The 22968-nt window shown below is 39.0% G+C and overlaps 1 protein-coding gene across 9 annotated transcripts in view; it reads right to left on the bottom strand.

Moving 5' to 3' along the window:
* The window catches only part of GARRE1 (granule associated Rac and RHOG effector 1), a 61626-nt gene that overhangs the window by 4347 nt on the left and 34311 nt on the right, over positions 1-22968 (bottom strand). For all 9 annotated transcript variants that reach the window (XM_065640687.1, XM_065640683.1, XM_065640685.1 and 6 more), the window contains 10 exons: positions 17887-18093; positions 15396-15536; positions 15024-15119; positions 14738-14899; positions 13614-13772; positions 9078-9175; positions 7432-7557; positions 5936-6927; positions 2402-2567; positions 1317-1451 (listed from right to left, as the gene is read on the bottom strand). In XM_065640687.1, the coding sequence (XP_065496759.1) occupies positions 1317-1451; positions 2402-2567; positions 5936-6927; positions 7432-7557; positions 9078-9175; positions 13614-13772; positions 14738-14899; positions 15024-15119; positions 15396-15536; positions 17887-18093 (2282 nt within the window). The remainder of the gene's footprint in view (positions 1-1316; positions 1452-2401; positions 2568-5935; positions 6928-7431; positions 7558-9077; positions 9176-13613; positions 13773-14737; positions 14900-15023; positions 15120-15395; positions 15537-17886; positions 18094-22968) is intronic.

Raw genomic sequence — 22968 nt, 5'->3', positions numbered from 1 at the left:
GCACAGGCTTTTGTTGTTCTTGCTCAATGAGTCACTCCGTGATCCATCTGTAGATGTCTGGTGGCTTGGCAGATTAATTCACCTATTATAAGCTTGTGTTTTCCTTTGCTGCTTCTTTAAGAACACAAACAATTACTTATTATTCTACATCTGCTTATTAATTAATTTCAATTTAGCATTTATTGAAGCTCAGATCCTGTCCCCTCTGTATAAAGTCTTAGAAAACAGCTCCTCTTTTCGTCAGTTCCTTTCAACCTGCTTGCCTTAGTTTCATTATCTTCAACATCTGTACACTTTCTGGCAATGCGTATAATACAGGCTGTCCAGGTATAATCTGCAGGAAACTGGCAGTACATCCACTGACTCTCCTGTCACCAAAAAGCAGACAGACAATCTGGTATCTACGTGTACTGACTCTAAATTACTCTGTGATCTAAGCAATAATAGAATATTTAGCCACAGAACTATCTTATTTTATTTTAGACAGGTTTTGAAAAATAGTTTGGGAGAATGATCTCAGATTGGAATTTGGTTGGAATTTATGCTTCATCTTGTGCCTTTTATTATTCTCTTAATTGTCCTCTACTCTGAAATCACTGAGGTTCCAAAGATACCAAACGTTCACCCCTTTAGAAAAGAAGAAAGTAACTGTAATTCATACTAGTACTTTTAAGTGGATGGTTCATAGCCTGGTTTAGTGTTTAAGTTACTGAGCTTATTTATGAATGCAATTAAGCCTTCTCTTCATATGATCAGAAATAAAGGACTGAACAGGCACGTATTTACAACCACTAAAATGGCCATGTGGGCGAGGTGACACAGAAGTCTACACAACATCACCAGCAGTACTTCTTGAGTTCCACCAAGTTGTGCTAGAAGCCAGGAAATAGGAACTTGCTGGTATCAAAATGCCTTAGGGGCATGACAAAGCTGCAGTGAAGTACAGTTTAGGAAAACAAGTCAAAGATGATCTCTTAGGCGCCAGCAGTTTAAAAAGACATGTCATCCAAAGTACATTATCTCGGAAAGGGGAAAGCATCAGTTCTTTTCTTGACATGCTGAATTTCAGCTAACAACTGGCTATTTGCACAGCTGCTAGTTTGTTTGAGACGACAGGTACTAATGCAGCTGAACTGGTGAATCCCTAGTATTAAAGTCAAATATACTGTACACTCAGATCCGTATTATCAGTGCAGTATGTAAAGTGATATCTGTATAGCTTCAGCTAATTGGCAGGAGTTTCCTTTGTGTGGCTACTCAAAATATCAAGAAAAGAATCTTAGGAAGTTGTGTGTATTCCTGTCCATTTTGCTCACCTTCTCTGCTTTACAGCAGCAACGAGGTCTGGCCCTGAGAACATGGAGAACAAACTGTCTCCATTAGCTGAGGAGGTCTCATCGCTTGAGCTGGCAGAGTCTCCTTGAGTACCAGACCAGCTATTTGTCACATCACTGCAAGACAAAACGTCGTGTTAGTCCTTGGATTTATAGTCCCTAGTCCAGACTGTATCCCCTGACCTGCAAAATGACCCTGATCCTGACCTGCAAACCATTTCAGAATAAGATCAATATTTACAGAAAAAAGAAGTAATTCTTAAAAATAAGATATGAAGTTATGCTGGATTTTGTCACAGATGATACCTCAGAGCACAAAGAAATTTCAATACTTTGCAAAATATACCAGTAATACAAACACTTTCACTTACTCTGATCACATCAACTGCTTTGTCTGTTACAGTCACTTTATAGATATTTTACTAAAATAATTATATAAATTACAAGTGCCTCCTTTGGTCAGGAAGGAGAAACAAATGGGTTTGGAATCACTAAGCCCTTGAATTTTTCATTGCAAAGCTGAGCTAGAACACATACTTGTCCGACTGGTTTTAAGCTAGCTTGAGAATCACAGCTATTACATTATGGACAAATGGACAGAGCATCTTGAAACTCTTCTGTTGTAATAAATAGTTATGATTTGGAAGAGATTAAGAACTACCAAGATACTTCCTGTAAGGTACATGCGTTACAGTAGCAAGATTAAGTGGCTAAAATCTGGAAAGCTGAATTCCGTCAGGGACTGCAGCTTTGATACCATCACTTCATCAAAACTAGGTACTGAAAGAAAACCATGCTGAATGAATCTGTTATAAATTCCTTATTTCATCTGTCCAAGTCAAAGTCAGTGTACATTCCACTCTAAAGAAGACATCAAACAAATGTCAGTGCTTCGGTATCAGCGAAGTGGGAAGGGCTCAGATTTCTCACTCTTGCCACGATGAAGTGCAGCTTTCACAGATGCAGCAGCAACTGGAAAAAACACCCAGTATTCCCCCATTCTGCCAAGTTTGAGTGTATAATTGACTTGTATACAATAAAAATACGTAGCCGGTCCAATCTCTTACCCTTCTGTGAAATACTCAGGAAAGGGCCAGGTTTTATGAGGATCGTCAGGAAGAGGCCAGTTGCTGCGTGTGTTGCTTGGACGACGGACGTGCTGTGCTTGCCTTTTTTGTTGCATAGCCTGGTTGACTCCAGCAACATAGCGGGCAAATTCTGGATCAGAGCCAACTGAATAAAAGAAACCAATAAGTCAGTTGCTGACATTCAGCTATTTCTGCTGCAGTTATCCCCCTCATTTAATCCTTTAGGCTTGACCATACCCCACAAAAGAAAATAAGTCCCTCACTGATAATAAATGCCAGACAATTGTTGATAACTCTTATTGGAGCGGTAAAGAACACTGAATGGGTAAAGTTTTTACAAAGTAGATAAGCGCCATCCATCCATGGTGGATAACAATTCTGACACCTGCCCCTTGCATTCTGTCAGGGAAACAGTATTTGTCACTATAATCATATCTATACACTGAAAGGTCCACATCCCATGAGAAGACACTGACAGAATTAAAGCCTGTACATCTATCCAACATCAGAGAAAAAGAACATCTCTATTATTGTAGTTGATTCCAGATTGCAACGTGATTTCCAGCTACGTTGTGACCCTGCTTACTTCAAGAAATCTGTATCTCAGATTGATCATAATAGAACATAACCCAGAAATTGCCAACTTCTACAAAGACTAGACAACAATTCTGAGAACATTCTGATCGTGACCTGCAAAATATTTCAGAATAAGATTGATATTTACAGGAAAAAGCAGTAATTCTTAAAAAAATCTTCCATTCTTAAAGTGCTTTATGTGTCTCGGGCATCTGGTAAGTGATAAACATGATCTTACGCAGATTCAGCAAAAGCCTTAATCCAGAAGTGCTTTAAATGCCCAGTTGATCAGAGCAAATAATTCGTGTATTTAAAAGAATGCTGTTACAAGCCAGTGTAGTTGAGTTTCCACAGCTTGTTTCCTTTTGCCTTTTTAATGTTTTGTTTGTGGGTTTGGTTTTTTTTTTTTGAGGGAAAACTTGGCAATCTGACAGGATATATGGAAAAGGGTTAGACTACATGCATAGCAATTGCAGCAGGAAGTACAGAGGTACTGGGAGGTACTGGCTTGCTGGTCTCAGCTTTAAATTAAGAGTGAAGACTGAACAGCACATACCAAGCATGCACAGCTCAGAAAACAGAAATCAGTCTTTCATCTCATGCCTTTTCTACATTCAGTGCAGCATTTACAAGAAAAGTTTCCTCATTTCCATTTGGCACATTCAGAAAATAAGAGCTCCACAGTGTTTTGTTGGATGCAAATTAAAATGATAATGAAGCAAATAAATTTATTTCCATACATTCTTTATTATATAAGCAAGGGACAGAGCTATCTGACAGCTGTGCAGAAACAAAATGTTCCCACTAATACTTGTTCTCTTTGAGAAGTATCTTTTTGTCGATTTAAGATGCGGCTGGAAGCCAGACAGATCCGCACATCTAAGGACAGATTCTAGACAGATTCTGAAGGCCAGGCAGGTTTTTTTTCCTGCGGATAGCATTAAGTGTTAAATTCCTCTTATATTCAAAATAGCAACTTCTGGTGATTTTTCCCTCAATGAAAACATAACAGGCAAACAGCTTATCAGATGCATTTTCAACTTCTTTCTTTCGCATCTGTGAAAATAATTCAAAACACCTGGAGTTATCAACATTCCTTCTGCTAGTTCTTACTACAACATTCCTTCACCACATTCTTACGGATGATAGAAGTACTGCAAAATACATTTTTGGTAGCTATTTAAGCCTTTGACATGAAAAGCTATCAATTTTATAAATTCTTAATCAGCAGATTTGCATCTGAAAAGAGACATCATTTTCAGACTCTAAAAATATTTATCAAAAAAGCAATGCCATTTGTTTCAAATGACAAATGTACAAAGTCCTAAGAAATTTTGGACATGAAAAAGCGTTTCATGTTTTAAAGCTTTCTGTACTACACTAAATAGAGCTTGAATTGAAAATTCCTACATCACAGCTCAACCCAGCAAGTTATAGGAAGAACAGTTGTTTTTCCAATGGAAAAATCTATTTGATTGGAAGGGGTTTTTTTGGGTGTTTGTTTGGTTGGTTTTTTTAAACACCAGGTCTGTGGAAAATACAGTTTACTTATCATTTCAACTGTAGAAACATGTAGCTTAATCCACAGAGCACCATTTATCAACTTGAATGCGTCTCCTTTTCAGAGTATCACTTTCAAAGTCCATGATGTTCATCACATCAAATGGAACAAAACATGTAGCTTTATTTAGATTGAAAGGCAAATCCTACAGAAATACAGTGGATTCAAAATGCTAAAAATGCCAGTTGTTTCTATACATGTATTTTTTCCCCCCTACACATGCATGTATTTAATGCTTGGTGAAAATAATTTTATCTTTCTTTAAAGGTTGTGATAATCCTTAAGTATATAAGAGAAGTATGTTTAAATAAGTCAGACTTAAAATTGTTGAGAAGCTTTTGATAACATACCTATGATGCCTATTTTTGCCGTATAAACTCCACTAATGTATCAACTAAGTTGACAAAATAACTACAAAATTATGAGTCAAATGAGCTGGTTTCTGAGCCGCCCCCGCAGTCCTACCCCATGTGCATGCAAATGAGCGTGGGGAAAGGATTCCCGGTTTGAGAAAAGGTTTTCCTGTTCTGGTGCTGCCAGCCTCCAGGCAGTTTTCAGAAATGCATACTACAAAGTCTCTGTAGCTATGTTACAGGCCAACAGAAATTATAACTGCGACAGAATAAATTTGTAAGTTGTTCTTAGTACTACTATCAGAAGAATTCATTCATCTCTTAGACTCTACAATCAATTTCATAGTGTTTAGCTGTTTGCTTATGGCTATAAAATTTTATCTCGCTTCATCTTTGACAAAAATCCTTCTACATTTACAATTTATTGGTGGTTCAAACACATCGGGCAAACCACATGGCACTTGCTCTTTAGTCTCTAATCCTTCAGCATCTGAGCTTTTCACTGCAGTCCCAGCTGTACAACAGGAACCAGAACAACTCCCATGGAATAGCACAGTAACGGAGGGGAAATGCAGGGATAGGGAAAGACGCAATCTGGCTGTATCTCCAGACTCCAAGACTGGTAAAGAGCAGGAAGGATCATTTTGGGGAGAGGTAAATTACATAAGTTCAGGACTTAATGATGGTTTTAAACAATTTTACAAATTAACAATAGGAGCAACATCATCATCTGTAAGTATCTGGTTTAGTATTTTGATGTGGTCCATATCAGACCTCCAACAACTGGGACAAGAAATAAGGAATTTGTTTGCATTCTTATTTATTGATGAAAGTTGCTTATACTTCAGTTTACCTTCTGTTAAAAAATAAAAGAGGCATACGTATAGATACCTGTTTGCCTTTGTAAGCACCCCAGGACCTGGTAGACAGCACTAGGAAATGACAGGTACTGCTAGCAATATTTAACAGTATTCTTTGTAAGAGGACCCTTAGAAAAAACGTAATAAAGGAAAAGACACACACCTGCAGGGTCAAAAGGCAGGATTTCTCCCAACATCCCAAACACTCCATCAGTTTGGTCACGATTTGGCCATGTGTTGTTTCTCGGTCCTTGTGGTTTCTGTCCTAACATCTCTGACATCATATTGTCCATATAGCTGCTCACAAGACCCAAGCTGTACAAATCAGAGCTTAAATCTGAAAAACCAGGATTGTTCCACTGGTTTATGTGAGACAATCCAGCTCCAACAGCTTGGGCTGGCTGCTGCGAAGAATTAGTCAGCCACTTGGCAGGTACGCGTTGCTGTGGTCCAATAGGTTGAAGCAAGTGCTGGTAATACTGCACTTGCTGCTGCTGCTGCTTTTGTGACTGTTGTTGCTGTGACAAGCCTTGCTGAGAAGGATGCAGCGGGGTGTGAGAGACAGACTGCGGTTGCTGTTGTACTGTTCCTGATTTTTGTTCTGTTGCTGTAGAGGATGCAACAGAGTTCCTTCTTTTCACCATTGGAGAAGTCTGCTGGGATTTGCCCATGTTAAAACCAGACAAGAAATCTATAACATCCTGCATTTCTTGGTCAGTTGGTAAATTCATACCTTTGTCATCTTTGCCATCATCTGGTTTGAAGAAGTTGTCCCATCTTTCAACTAGAAACCCATTCACCAGCTGATTATTTGTGCTCTGAATTGACTGCAGTGGGTCTGTGGTCCTAGGAAAATTACCAATGTTCAAAATGCTTTGTAACCGTGCATCTATGTTAGTGGGCATTTTAGCTTTCTCCTCTGAGTTGGAACTTATGAAGACATTTTTGGAAGGTGTATTGGGGATTGAATAACTTCCAGTATTACTTGTACTGGTACAGGAAGTTTTTTTTGTAAACCTCGAAGTCAGTTTTGAGAATGTTTTTTGCAGACCACCCGAAGATTTGCTTCCATTTCCAGATGGCATGTCAACTTGATTCCCAAAGTCTGAGATTTCACGCTGTAACTGGATCTGAATACAAGGCAAAGCTTGCTCCCTGCATCAATAGAAACACATATATCAAACCATCTAATACATAACTAAGGCTGCACTTTGGAGGAAAATGTGTATTTGGGTAATAGGTAGCAGAAGAAACAAAACCAAAGATTGCAAAGTTCACCAGCTACTTCTTATGGTAACAATGCAATATATTACTAGTATTTGCAATAGCATTAACTACTTCGCATTCCATAAGAAATTTTAGTTGCACTTCAGGACCTAAATGGAGACTACTTTAATATACATCAAGTACTTTTGTAAGAGAGAAACAAATACTTTTGTACACTTGGATAAGCTGCTAGTTTGTTTTTAAAAGACTGCTGTATCTCTGTATGTACCCACAAGGTACCGATGTAGATGAGCAATTTCTTGCTCACACTTTGCCTACTGTTCTCCCCTTCTGAGGAACCGGTACTATCAAATTCCTCAGTACGGACCTTTCAACAACGATGGCTTTGTTTAATCTAGGAAAGTAGGGCATGAGGCTCAATAGGAGATGTACCTTCCTTCCTTCCACCTGTGTATGTCAAACACAGCGGTATAGAGCACATCTACTAGTCCTAAAGTCTTCTCAGGATCCAGACTCCTCTGTAGCAAAGACATTGTTGCTGGATCTTCTTTCAGACACCTGTAATAATGAATTTTAACTTAAAAATCAGTTGTTGTTTTTTTTTTTTTTTTTTTTACATTAAACAATTTTACCATACTAGTCATATAAGAAAAGACCAATTGCTGTGCTATTTCTGCTCCTACAGAGGCGCAACTAATCAAAAATGTACAAATGCCTGGGGGTTCCTAAAGACTACACCTGCAGCCCCAGTTTGTTTTTACTGTTGAACATACAACTTATCTAAACCGCAAAATTAGGACTTATATAATGTATTTAAAAATCATGATTAACAATTAGCTCTTTAGCTGAGCAGGCATAATGCAGGCACAGAGGTATAAAATAAGAAATACACAAAGCCCATTTCTGGAAAACAGCAAGAGCCCTCAACAAACCCAACACAAAACACAGCACGTGGGTGAGCTCTGACCCCCAGCCCGGCAGACTCCACGTGGAAAAAGATACAGCATATCCAGCAGTCTGGGGAGATTTTACTGAGCTGTGAAGATGCAGGATTAGGGAGTTTTCCTCATTAATGGCACAAAATTAGGACTGAATTTGAGGTGAAATCAGAATAACTTAAACCTAAATATTAGCACGTTTGTTAAGTACTTAATGAGCCCGTCCCGCAGCGGCGAGTGAAGAGGCCCTGTCACAGTGTGGCAGCAGGAGGAGCTCTTCCAGAGCACACAGAGCCTCCTCAAAGCACTCCTCCGCCTTATTTTAGTTCTTTCATAATGGAGCAATTTGCAGAAAGAGAACAGAGAAGCGCCAGTTCATATGTAGAGGAATGCAAGCTGTATTTGGGTAAGCAGACTGTATGTGTTGACTTGTACTTCTGGACACAGTACTGGTACCATTAGTGACAGGGTGTCTCACTAAGGCATCAGATGAATGAACTGTGTTGTACTGGAATTTGTAGCACTGAGTAGTCCAAAGTGAGGGAGAAAGGAAGTGTTCCACTTCCAGATCATCGTTTCAAAAGGGAAGAAATCCTCACCTAAAAGTGCAGGTTAATCCTAACATTCTTTCCTAGGCAGTCAGCTAAACTGGTAGGAATAGCATCTCAGACCAGGAGGTGTGCAGTTCACGGCAGCGCCTAAAGAACATCTCAGTGAAGACAGAGCTAAAGCTTTCGTACTACTCTTATTGAATTCCTGGCCTTCCTGAGGTAACAGCTGTGAGGACCCGCCAGGGAGGAGCAACACAAATACTATTGGATTTTAAAACAAACAAACAAAACAAACCCCACACAACTTCTCTTTTGTCATCAAGTTTTTCGTTTTCCTTTAGAAGCAGGTTTTAGTGCCCCAGCACTGCATCTCCTGCGTTGCCTCCGCCAGAGGCAGCACTAGTACACAGCTAAGTGCGCCTGTCAGTCTGTCAGGAACGATGGCATTCCAACAGTTCCGCACCACGGAACTTAAGGAAGACATGCCATCATTGCATAGATTCTCTCTTCCATTTGTGCTGCAGTATTTTCCCCTATATATTTCAGTCATAACTATTAGTATAATCTGCAATACAGTATATTTATTTACCAAGTTGATGGAACTTGCACCACAATTCTGGATCCTTCTAAACTTATCTGAGGAGCATAGGCTTCTTTATTTTCAATCTGTGCTGTGTCCACAACCACCTAGCAAATAAAATGAAAATAAAAGGGAAATTATTTTAAGAATTAGTTCTAGTTATTTTGTCACTCCTGTAGTTAAAATGCAAGAGTCCCACCTCTCCGCCAAGCTGCAGGTGCAAAAAATAACCAGATAAAACAAGTGAACTCACAAAATTATTATAAGTTGATTTCTATTTTAATATCTAAAAAAAATTAAATTAATAGTTTGATACAGTGACCTATACTTCAAGGACTTAATTCTTCTCAATTACATACTGGAGTTATGCATCGCTATGTAGGTACCAACTACTTTACCTAACAGCTGGTAGTTATCAATGGCTTCTTGTAACAGCCCTTAGCCTTTGAGAGGTTTGGCACTATTACTACTTTAATAGCTCCCAAACACCTATTTATCAAAATGTTTTAAATAATTTAACTGCAGTGTATGATACGATACAAACAAGTAGTATTTAGTCTAAAACTCTTCACATAGCTCACAGTTCTTAATACACACCCTCCTCCTTTTAAGGTTATAAAATCCCATACAACATTTCTCTGTTCTACCTAATGGAACAGTACTATTATTAATTCCCTATTATATAAAAAGAAGACTGTTCAATTTGTTGAATTTTGAGCCTTCTGTAAGACACCATGAAGATATATGGAAGATGAAAGTCTTGAAAATTAACCTTCTAACATGAACCTTTCTTTTTATGGAATCGAGGAGGGATGGATTCACTTCAGCTTCATTTAAAATTTAATACCAGTGATAGTAAGTTCCATATTTGGTTTGTGCTTTCTGTTGTTGTCCAGTCTGCATGGGTTGGCCTTTTTGATCATTTCCATAATTTCCTATTTTGGTCATGCTGAACCAGCAGCTTTTTGGCAGCAGTCAGCAGTTCCTGCTTCAGTGACTAGCAGATTAGCTGTACCATCTATCCTTCTAATGGCAAAAGTCCTCGGGTATGAATAAGCCTCAGGGGAGATTACTGGCTTTTTTCAATCATCCTACACTGGTTCTACTTCTAGCTGGCTGTCTGCTACCAGTTATGAAAAATGCGAAATAAGAATGATGCTGAGAGTCTCTCTCCCTTTAACAAAACCATCCAGTAACACTAGAACGCGATTATTTCCCACCTTTTAAATATTTTAGCATGAGGCCTTAGTCTTAGCATCTGCCTGAGTTTATTCAAGCTTATAAGACGTCTGAGCGCAGTGACAAAATGCCATGCTATTATCCTCTCATTTAATATCAGGGCAAACCCATTACTTTTTCCCTTGTATTTGTATGATTTTAATTTTATGTAATTTGGTAATTGCAATTCAGCTATATTGCAATTATAATTGGGATAAGGAGAGGTGAACTTAGGAGTGATTTTTCTCAACAGCTCCCAAGAAAAATACTGTCTGCATCTCTGACTTGTAAGTCAGAGATAAAATTCCGATTTGAGCAGACCTAGATCAGGTTCTGGTCGTAGTGCATGGTAGTGCTCACGATCTGGGCTTGGTTGAGGCTCTTCCCCCCACTCCAGTCTTCCTTTTTTCCCTTTTTTAAAAGTTTTACACTTCTCAAGATTTGGTCAGAGTTGTGACACCTGTGATTTAAAGACTGCTAGGAGATTTAGTGCTTCTGCAATGCGTGTTGCTTTTTGCTACAGAAAGATCTACTAGCACAAAAAAGGATGGCTAGAGACTCAGTTAAACCTTCTCTTCATGACTTTGCAGGAAGCAAATTCAAAGTTTTATTTCCACTCATCCTCTGAATTCAACTATTTTAATACACATTACTTTTATTCAAACATCAAGATTTCTTCAGCTGACCCAAATCTGAAAATACAATTCTTAATATATACGCTGAAGTAAAACCTGAAAGACCGCACTTTAAAAAATTATTTCTTATGTTAAAAAACTGAAGCCTAAAATAACCAAGCAAACTAAGTCACATCTCGTTGTGCTTTCCACTCTTAATTAGTTTCTTCTCAAAAGGCACATGGCAAGGCAGGCTAAAGACAGTGAGACTGTCATGTAATGTACTTTTAAAAATCTGGCATTTAAATGACGAATTTACACACAATTCTGAACTAATGCAGACAGCTGAGTTTCTAAAAGCAGTAAACCAAAGACTACGTAATATTGTCCCATGATCCATTTAACTGAGTTCTACACAAAATACATTTAAAATAAACACATTCTCCCTCCCGGCCTGGTGGGTGCTTAGAGGATCGCTTCCTGTGCATCACACATCTATTGTTCTTGTTCTACAGGTGTTTCCTCTCCTCTCCACCCAAAGAATGCTTTAAAGGGGCAAATTACAATTTCTCATCATTGCAAGAGGCTACATACAAGCATACTTGACTCTTGTAAAAAAATCATGGCACTTAATTTATAAAGAAAAACCTCAACCCTCACACCCTTCCAAATTCTAACAAATCCAAGTGAGAATGAGCAAAAGAGAGAAGGCTCGCAAGTAGCGGGTCATGTGTATTACTGCTCATTACTGTGATTTCAAAGATAGAAACCTGCTCCTTTCAGAACCTGAGGTTCACGCAAAAAATCTCTGGAGACACTCAACACAAGTAGTATTTCCTACATCAGCACTGTCATTTGGGAGAATGTATAAGTAAGTTTTATGCTGACAACTCTCCAAATGTTATGATAAACCTGAAGAATGTCAGCGCTTTTAATTACCAGCAGGTCTAACTAGTTATGTCTAGACTGGCGGACACCAGGAGATTTCCAGACTCCTGAGTCCAAATGTGCCTCAGGCCGCTCTCCAAATCTCTCATCAGGCAGGACTTGGGTGTGCACAACACTGAGCCCCCCTGGAAAGGAAACGGTGGGAGGTGCCGCGTCCCCCCAAGGCGTTCCCATTCCTCATCCAGACACGCAGGAGCCACCAGCTCCTGAGCTACCGCACAGTCCCGTGCGGCTGCTGAGAAACACACTTTCTGGGCCTCATTTCCCGTACCCTGTGCTGACTCTCAGCATCCTGCCACGAAGACAATTCCACTCAACCATATCTTTTTTCTAGTTCTTGTATTTATTAATCATAAGACATATTCTTCTTGAAAACACCTAAGTAGAAAGGTATAAATCCTACTGTTCCACAGTTGCTTTTTCTCCCTGCAAAGATACCACCTTCTAATGCCTCCCTGTAGAAGTTCCTTATACAAAGTGGTTAATGCGCCATCTCCTATCCTTAAACCCTGTACCACACTGAAGTAAGGATTGATAGCCGGTGCACTACTGTTGTGATATTGATTTCAGGCCTTCTTTACATGAAAGGTCAGTTAAATTCCAGCATGATTTGAACCTACTTCTCTAACAGATATTTAAGGGATTATCTAATATCTGATATCTAGCACCAAAGGAATGCTAAAGTAGAAGTATCTGACAAATTTGTTATTTACAATTTTTTCACTGTTATTGGAGAACCCATTAATCATACAAAAAATACATGGTTTAATGCACTAGGACGGAAGGTTAAAGTCAATTAATCAGCTGTGTGATTTGTTTGAAAAGTGTGATATTTACGAAGTCTGTACCAATACGGGTCCTTTAACCAGAAATTACAATTAGTTACAAAGTCCTGATGGCTGTCATCACCTTGAAAACAAAAAAGTCAGTATATGAATCAACAAGAAGCTCATTGTATGTTAAAGATGGTTCAAAGAATACTTGACAGAAACTATCAAAGGCTATGGTGTACCTTTATCCTTGCATTTCCTTCCTAAGCTATTGCATTCTTGACCCCATTTTATTTGTCCAGTCAAATGAAAACTCACAGTAGTCCAAAAACCCTGTGTGTCATGAAATGAACACTTGATTAAATGAAGAGATTGCAGTAATTGGTTATGGGAGCACAAATGCATTTTCTTACCAGAGAGTATGTTTCAAGCACCTATTTTTAGCAACTGTTTAGATCCTGTAAAATCCATGGGGTTTGTTTCTAAAGAACACCCATGTCTACAGCAAGGTATTTAACCGCTCTGTCCGCTGTCGGAGATGTCAGGGAGCATCACTTGGTGCAGAGAACTTCCTGCGTTATGCCGGGCAGGAAACGCAGCTTCCATTTAAAGCAGAGAGGAAATGAAAAAAATGGCAGTTGTAAAGCTAATCTGAGAGAAGGGGGAAGGAGTGTTTCTTTTTAACTCTGTCATCTATAGATTTGAAAATCTTTCTATTTCACTATGAACTACAAGTTTCACTTCTTGCGTTCTCTCTAATAATGGAGAGTACAAGTGCACAGCACATTCTCCTGTTCCTATCAACTACTGATAACATCTACGAACTTGCGTTCTATGAAGATACATTTATAAATCAAGTTAGCCGCAGCTTTAAAAAAGGAGAAACACAAAGTAAGACACTGGAAATTAATTTCCAAACTATTTCAAAATATCTAGTTTCAGGATGGTTAAGTAGCCCTTTTTTTTTTTTGCTAAGCCTATTCTCAGTCACTTACCAGTCCAGCTTGGCCAAATAACAGTTGTACAGCAGTTTTGCAGGCTCCTCGCCAAGTGGAAGGGCAAACCTGATTTAGTACTTCGGTAACAGGAGAGTCATCCCGCGGTGTGAGTCCATTATGGCATCCAGCTTCCTTAATCAACTGCAGCATTGTGTGCTGAAAAAGTCATAAGCACTTCGTCATGCCAAACACGCGATTCCGAAATGTTAACGCCAATGCTTCCACATCTATCATTGTTCTACACGTTTTTCAAACAACTATAATGTCTGTTACCTCTGAACAGTCTTGTATTACTAGAAGAGCTCAACTGCAGAACAGAAATATGGAAGACCATCTCTGGATGGAAACTGACCCATGGATGGTCTCTGGAACGAAATACTCTTCCGAAATCATAAACAGTATTTTAACTTATATTATTGCAAAATGGTTTAATCAAAAACTACAAGACAACTGCAAATATAACAGAAAAGCAGCATTTTGAGCTGTGGATTGTTTCAGCTCTTTCAGGAGCAAGGAACTGGGCTTATCTAAAAATAAACAGTGAAAATACTTATTAAAATTGCCCAAATTGCTTCTGAATGGACCTCTTTTCCATTCCTTTGTATTGAAAATACAATTAAACTTCTCCACGATTTTTTTTTTTTTTTAAATCGATTAAGGTTTGTAAGAACATACTAAAAGGAGCTTTGTTATGAAATATTTTTTCAAGTACCTCCCTTGGCACTAGAATGATCTGGGCCAGAGTTATTTTGGCATCTTAAGAAGATAAAAGCTCTGAATTGCATCACCTGGTTGGAGCATCTGTAAGGGCTCACTTCCCTCTGCACTTTTTGATACCTAACCCACCTATTTTCAAAAAGTTCATAGAAGCTTCATTGCCTCCTAGACTTCTATGCTTCTCTCAGATTGGACTGAGTTTGCCCAGGTGGTTAAAACATTATCAGAGGCAGGTGTGGACCTACGTTATCAACATCTTGTTTCCACAGGAAGTCAGCCTAAAAATACGCACTTTAAAATACACGTTTGGCCCTGAACTTCTACTGCAGTTGTTCTCTGAATTTTAAGGAGTTCTATTTTTTTTTTTTAAACTCTGCTCCTGTGGTTAGATTCAGGGTTATTACCGTTTTCAGCTTCAGGTTTTCTGCTGCAGACTCATTGAAGGATATTCCTTTCAGAAAATGCGATCCTATCTGAACAGGTACAGTGGGCAGTTCGCACTGAATTGGCTGAGGCGGAGTCTGTCTCCTTCCTGTTTGCTGGGCTTCAGCTTCACTGCAACAGCCCTGCAATATACGAGATCAATTAGAAATGAAGGCATAAAAAAAAAAAATCCTAAAATGAGCACATTTTTTCATAATAGTTAATTTCAAGGTGAGGATGAAAGAGAGCCGGTTTAGCAGATCCTACCTGAAGACTTGCTTCAATAGCTTTTGGGTTCAAGTGGAAGCCAGCCTTCATTGCATATTCACAATGGCCTAAACTCTCCAAAGCCACTTTGTAAGCCTGACATTAAACAAAAAATTGAGATAGAACAGGCATATCAGGAAGGAAGTGTGCAGTCATTGCGTCTGGATACTTATTAAGAATCGTTACATGGATTTACCCTACTCTGTCCTACGGCATATCCACATTCATGATGAGTCCAATACTGTAATTCTCAAATACCCCACGGCTGCCTGCGGTACATATTTGCGCAGGAATACACTCCTTCCCTATTTCAGTCCTTCACCCACTGACTGTACCACATGCACACGAAAGCAGCAGACTTTACAAACTCACCTGCAAAGCACTGTCAATTTTCACATTTAGCTCTTTGAGCTGATGTTCAGGGATTGCCACGCTCTGCGAGCAGAAGAGTTGCTGAACTTCAATTCCTGCCAAACATCCATCACAGCCTCTTTCTCGCAGGCGAGATGTGGCCTGTAATGTAAAATAAAAATCCAGGGTAAAGAGGTTCAACATTAAACCAGGTCAAGCTTAATTAATTTTTTTTAAAAAGAGCAAAAATACCCCACAGAGTTTAAAACAGTATAAAGGAGATGAGAGGCAACACCTGGTGGGAAGAATCTGGAGGAGATTATTTATTATAACTTGTTAAAACTCTACTGCTACCTTGAAAGTACAGATCTCCCATAACTTGTATGGCATATAGGTGTTGGCTAGCAACTCAATTCAACATTGTTTGCTGTTACTATTTTGGCTCCCTCTCAGGACTGAGGATCCTGTTACGCAGGCCACATGATGACTGTGGTTACCAGAGGAGGGACTTATAACTTCAACATAAAGGGTATTACTTGCCACAGAGGATACATTTAATCATGTGTACAAACACTCATGTGTACATAAGAAGATATATTTATAAAATTAAGGGTGATTACTGCGGTGCAATTTGAGAAAAGCCACACGAGACTCAGATCAACCCAGCACAGCCAGAGAATAGCTTTGTGTAATACGATTTTGAAAAACGAGAAATATGAAAAGCCAAACACCTGGTTTTAACTGTAAAATATTATGCTACTGAGCAGGGTAAAGCAAATATAAACCTACTCTCAACTGCATTTAAGGCCTCAGATACAGCTTATTTTTCAGTTTAGGAAGGAGTCCTGCTCTAAAATAGGGTGTCCAAACTGTGGATTTTTGGTACCGCAGCCAATGGAAAGATACATTGGTCACCTCATCCACACATACAAAATTACAGCATTTTCCAAGTGAAAAATAGTTTTGAGCTACTGACAACATATAATCTCAGACTTTATTCTGAAACAGCAGTGTATTCTCCTGCCAGAGGCTGATTTTATATGGAAGTCATGGACTGCCACTCCACAAAGTAAAATTTGGAAATATTTCAGTATTTCAAATCTCCCTTCTATCAAAATGACTTGTATATTAGTCTATCTACAATTACAAGAGAAAAAAAGATATTTATTTACAGAGCACAGATTTTTCTTATGCTATCCTAAAACCCCTCACGACTACTTCAGATTCGTTATCTTAGTCAATCATAAAAACTAAGAAGTTTCTTCTATTGCTATTCTGGAGCTAGAGAGAATCTGTATTTTTCTCTCCATGCATGTTTAAAAAAAAGTATTTGATTAGTGTAATGCTTGTACTAAACTATTTCAAAATAAAGGTTTTATTAACAGAAATAGCCGAAGTGGGCTGTTAAGGAGGTAAAGAAAGTTAAAGTCCCAGATTCTGCAAACCCAAGTTTAATGTTAACCACATTATAAATGAACTCGATAGCAATTGCAAGACTTTTCTAGAAAACGTAACACAGTTTTAAGGAACTGAGTATATTAAACATAAAGCTATACCAGGATGAGGCCTGTTACAATTATCTGTAATACAAATCCTTATTTTAGCTAGTGAAATAAATTTATGCTTCAGTAAAAATTAGAAATAATTCCTTTGCATTCATAGTTCTAAAGGAAACTTGTTTGCTTTCACACACCTTGCAGATGTTAGTTGATAAATGGAAACCTTGACAAGATTTCCAGTCTCAATGATTAACATGCCTGTGCAGGCTGCCAAATTAGACTGCAAAAGCACATGCTCCAAGTACTTAAATGTAAGGAAACCATGCGCTCAGTGTCTGAATCCATTCTGATGTACCAGTCTGCAGACTTCAATAGTGCGAGGGAAAGCAGAACAGCTCATAAAGCTAATTTTGTTTGTAAAGTACTTTCTTCAGCAGGAAAAGTAAGGATTCCACAGATATCAAGTGTTTGTCAAAATACAAGTCCAGAGACCGGTACATTTAAGTAATACGATTAACTTTCCAATGGTTGATGGATCAAGCAACGTGAAGCTTAACAGCATGAAGACAAAAGTGTTCAAAGTTTCTTTCAAGACTTTAAGTATAAAATAGAATTCATGCTCAAAATTTAAGATAAATAGACATCTAAATTATTTTTCATCAAGATTTTGCTCTGTTTTTGCAAAGACTTGTTGTGTGGTTGGTTTTTTCCTAAGATTCCCCATCTGCCAAACCACATATGAACATTGTTAATTCATTAGTAATAACAAAACATTGTTTTTATTGTTTGTCCTTATGTACAATCATATCACAAAGAAAACTTTACACAGGGCAAAGACAGTATAATAACCATATAGGTAAAACAAGTTTTAGCTTCTGAAACTAACTGCGCTACGTTCCTCCCTTCAAATGTAGCATGACTTTAAAATCAGAGATTTTCTTCCTTTAATAAGGCATCCAGCCTCAATTTAGGTTTCACTAAACGTAACTGTCACTACAGCAAGCCCTCCGTACCTCTGCTGCTCCTCTCCATGATCTTATTGCATCTTCTAGCTCATTTGTGGGGCTTAAATTTGAGGCTCCAGCCCCGCTAACGTTCTTTCTCTCTTGCGCTACAGCTTCAGCAAAGCAAGAGTGTGCCACCGGCTGGACCTTCTGCAGAGCTTGGGACAGGAACTGGAAGTGGACCTGCATCACTGTCAGGAAACATCGCCCAAGGACCTGCCGGAGAAAAACAAACCACTTTCAAGCAAATAGAAGATTGTACAGAAGTTCCACCTTCCTTTTTGTCCAGTGTTTGGGGTAAGGATCTAAGTTAAACTCAGATTTTTTTTTTTTTTTAATTGAAATAACGCTTCAGTTCATAAGTAATACATGATATTTAACCACTTACTTAAGGTGAACAGTGAGTGAGCATTGAAGGGGAGATCAGACTGATCCCATGTCATTTTTACTTTCACAATCAAGTTAAGGTTGGAAGAAGGAAAAGCTTTTTAAGTTACTTAGCAATATCAAGCATGTGAAACGATAAAAAAATGAGAGTAACATATTATCACAAAGACAGAGTCAACGGCAAAACCCATTTGTGCACAGGCATAACTGAATTTATGCTAAAAACCCCAAACAAAAAATCTGAATAATTTTAAAACATATCATAAAAATTGGAAAAGTTTAATTCAACAGTTTATCTTCCAAGCAGAGAAATAACCAGTAATATGCAAAAACATTTTGCCACACAAGACAGTAACACCACAGTGCCATTTTTAGAATGTAACAGTGACTGCAGAATACACAAAGTCACAGCCCTGTCACTTGCACTGTGTGACAGGAACTGCTATTGCTGGCACAAATCTTCTCTTCAGAATCTTTCACTGAAGTGGGTCACATAATACTCGCTGGGAAAGCCCCAGGAAAGGCTGGGAAGCGCAGGGCTGCCGGTCCCTGCCCGCACTCATAGAATCATAGAATTGTTTCGGTTGGAAGAGACCCTCAGGATCATCCGAGTCCAACCATAACCTAACTCTGGCACTAAACCATGTCCCTAAGAACCTCGTCTAAACACCTTTTAAACTCCTCCAGGGATGGTGACTCCACCACTTCCCTGGGCAGCCTGTTCCAATGCCCGACAACCCTCTCTGTGAAGAACTTTTTCCTGATCTGAACCTCCCCTGGTGCGACTTGAGGCCATTTCCTCTTGTCCCATCACTTGCTACTTGGGAGAAGAGACCAACCCGGTCCATGCTTCAGCCTCCTTTCAGGCAGTTGCAGACAACGATAAGGTCTCCCCTCAGCTCCTGTTCTCCAGGCTGAACAGCCCTGCCAGCCCCGCGCCTGCACCTCTGCCCCACGTGTCTCCATCCCCTATTTACCTCCCTCTCTCATACCAACGCTAATGAGAATTATGGCTGAAGACAGACCTATGCCTCGGTTACTACAAGCAAAATGGAACAGGTCACAGAAACTGAGCATTTAGGTGCAGCCACACGTGGAAGGACAGGAGCGCAGGGATCCCAAGGGACAGCCCGGGGACAGGGCGGCACGAGAAGGACACTCCGACTGCCTTCGGCCGCACTCTCCGAAGCAGACGAAAGCTTACAACAAAGCGTAACTAGAACACAGCAGAGAAGCAAGTATTTTCCAAATCACTGTAGAAACTATTTAAAAGCTATTCAAAGTGTTTTGTTTCTTTTACAGAGTTTGTCACACGAAGTGGTTTAAAATGTATATTTGACTTTGATTTATTAAAAAAGACTCAACTTGAATTCCATTTTAGGAATAATTCATAAAATACAAAGATAATGTACAAAGCCATCGTGCCTTGGAGCAAATAAATCGTCTGGCTCATTTTCAGCTACATTCTTCTGGAATAAAAATATTCAGACACAATGATCTTACTGGCAAGACTCTGCAGTCACACGATCAGTTATATGCATTAACTATCTACTTCAGAAGAACCAGTGGTGGCAACGCTTTTTTCCATTGCATCCGGACTCCTTCTGACATTCCATTCTGGTTCAATCACTTCCTTTCTTTGTACAAGGCATAAAATCAAACATTTTTGGTACTTTGACTGACCTCTGAAAGTGGAGTTTGCCTTATTAAAAAGGCATTCAGCAAATGATAAAATGAATAAAACTCTAACTTTCCTGGCTACATGATTAGAAAGATTTATAAGAAAACTCTGGGAAAGACAACTGGCAGACTGAATACTTCTGTGTATGAAGAATGCAGCTCTCAGGGGAAGAAGAAACTAGGACTCATTAGGAATTTCAAGCCGATTAAGTTTCAAAGAATATTTAAGGTACAGAGGTTGAAGTTTCCCTTGCCTGGGAATTATGCTGAAAATAAACAAATGATCTAGTTTGTAAGTGGCAGCACACAACATTCCTAGTATAATTTACAATGTTAAACAGTAACGATAAATAGTAACATCTGCTTTACTGAACTTCTATTTTGTTTGAAAAATAATCTATTTCAGTCTTCCTCAGAAATGGGTAAGAGTGGTTTTAACTGCTTAAAATCCAAATAGTGGAGGGGTTTTGCACTGTTAAACACTCCCTGCAGATGCCCAACTCACTTTGCTTTAAAGTTCACTTCTTGAGGATCTTCTTCCAAAAGAACTGAAACACTGCCTTTACTGTGGGAAAGAAGTACGACCACCACCAGTTTAATAAATACAGCCAGGGCTGGCCAGCAGTTACCCGAGTGTGTAAAGCAATACACTAAATCTCTGTTGGAAATCTGCAGAACAATGTTAGCATATGGATGCGTTTTTTTCAGTTAAAGGCATCACCTCTTTCGAGTTAATTTTTCCCGACTTTCCCCATGCAGAAGTGTTTGAGTCTCCTGCTTTAGACATAATAAGAACAAGCTAAAATAGAGGGACTGTGTAGTAATCAAAGACGAACTGGAATCACCACAGGGGTCAACTAGTAAGTTTTTCCTGGTAGTGGTGGTGTTTCCTTAATCCATTTCTTAGAATCATGTATATTGTCTATGGGACGAGGTCTTCAGCTCGCACACTTTTTGTCCCAAGAAACTCAGCTCCAGCCCCTCGACCTCCCTGAGGCGCTACCCGGCAGGACGGCTGTCCGTCTGTCTGAGCAGCGGGTCACCTCACCTCAGGGAGTCTGTGCTCCTGTTTGGGCAGCTGGAGGCAATGGGGCTTTGCGGGGAGGTCTCACTGCAGACTGCCTTGTCTCTGCAACAGGTGGCGAGGTTAACCAAACTGGTTACATACACACAGGGGCATCAGGTGGAGATGCAGCATTAGGTTACCCTGTCCCACATTCTCCTCCTACTGGGGGCACACCATCAACTTGGGAATATTTTGCTGGACAAAGTGCATGCATAAAATTGCCAGATTTTGTTGCTAAACGGTGACGCCACACAAATTCCCTGGCAAGCAAACCTTGTACAATGGATTCTTTAAAACTACCACTAACAAAATTAGCAAATAAACAGTGTCAGTCTTCCAAACTTGATACAAACACTGACCCTGCAGTTCCATTTTATGCAGCAGAATTTCTTTTCCCCCTTTTTTTTTTTTTTTTGGGGGGGAGCTATTTCCCTACACAAACAAAAGCCTCAAAAAACCAAAACACCGCAACACACTCATTCAGCATTCAGTGGTTTCTTACCACCCTCATTTCCCTTAACAGAGTTCTTAATGGCTTTGGTAAGGATAAGCCATGCACACAACCTGTCTTTACCCACTGAAGAAACCAGATTAAAATAGCAATAAACTGAAGTTAACAATGAGCTATGACTCAAACTGGTGTACCAGATTATGAGATCATGCCCTTTCCCACATATTACTGAAAGCGGGCAGAATATTATTTATTTTTAGTATGTAGCAATGCCCTGCAGTTCAGAAGAGTGACCTCCTGACCAAAAAGACATGATACCGCTCATGGAAAAAAAAATTACCTACAGAGAAACCATATTCCAGCAGAAGTTGCACCTTTACATTTACAGTATGAGGAGACACGGATACCCAAACAGACTCGTTTCTGCTAACACTCAACCTAAAAGCCCAGTTGTGATAATCTGATATTGACAGCTACTAAAATGCTAATTAAAATTGAGCAAAAAAAGCATTTAAGTGTTGAGCATTTTAAAAATAAAGAGTAGCAATTAAAATGTAATACAAAATATTTCTAAAGACAATGCTAGCAGATCTGAGAGCAGACCGTGAGATTATAGACCAAGACAAGAGTACAATGTCATTTCAGCAAGTCATAGCATTTGCTACTCATTTGAAGCAGCTTTTTGTTACTAACAGTTCCTCAACTCTGAAAATATGAAGCCAGTCCCTGCAAATCACAGGAAAGACAATTTTTAAAAATACTTAAATTAGGCTTTACAATGTTTGCTGAGGAAAGCCAATCTTTTATATTTTCTCAGACATTTTGTCCCACGAGCTTCTTGTTCAAAAATCTTCAGTTATTTTATATACATAAAAGCCAAAAATTATCTGCATTTAATACAAAACAGTGTCCAAGTAAATATCCTGTGCACATTCATGCTTTCCTTTTGTTTAGGAAGGCAATATATACATCTCTGTCGTTACTACCACTCTTAAGACAATACACAAGCTCCGTGTAACTAAAACAAGATTCATTCTTTCTATTTTGCAGTACTGAGGCTGCTGCAAAGCTTCACAAAAGATGAGGAAATATACAAACTTTTTTCCCGTTTTAATTCTTTTTTTTTCTCCCCCACAGGATTTCCTTTAGCGCTTTTAACAGAAGCCCAGTTTTACTGCATTCTTCCAGCTTACAAAACTTTAACAACAGATCTGGAAAACTTAACATAAAACACACTCTAGTTCCCTCTGATTTCCAAGCTGTTCCTCACCCATACAGGCACAAAACACCTGAGAATTCATAGTTTTTTTGAAAGGGGAAAAGGAAAGGCTGAAAATAAAAATCAGCATTTGCATTTCAGAAATTAAGGAACCTTGGGAGACTCCATCTGTCACCAACGCTTTGATCAAGAGAAGTCACCTTCTTACACATCTTGGCAGACAGCTCTGAACTAGCACACTCTGTTCCGCTAAAAAAAACAATAAATAAATTAAAAACCTCACCCACA

This window comes from Caloenas nicobarica, chromosome 9, assembly GCF_036013445.1.
Source record: "Caloenas nicobarica isolate bCalNic1 chromosome 9, bCalNic1.hap1, whole genome shotgun sequence".
NCBI lineage: Eukaryota > Metazoa > Chordata > Aves > Columbiformes > Columbidae > Caloenas > Caloenas nicobarica.
Note: the sequence above shows the minus strand (reverse complement) of the source record. Positions and strands in the feature narration are given on the sequence as shown.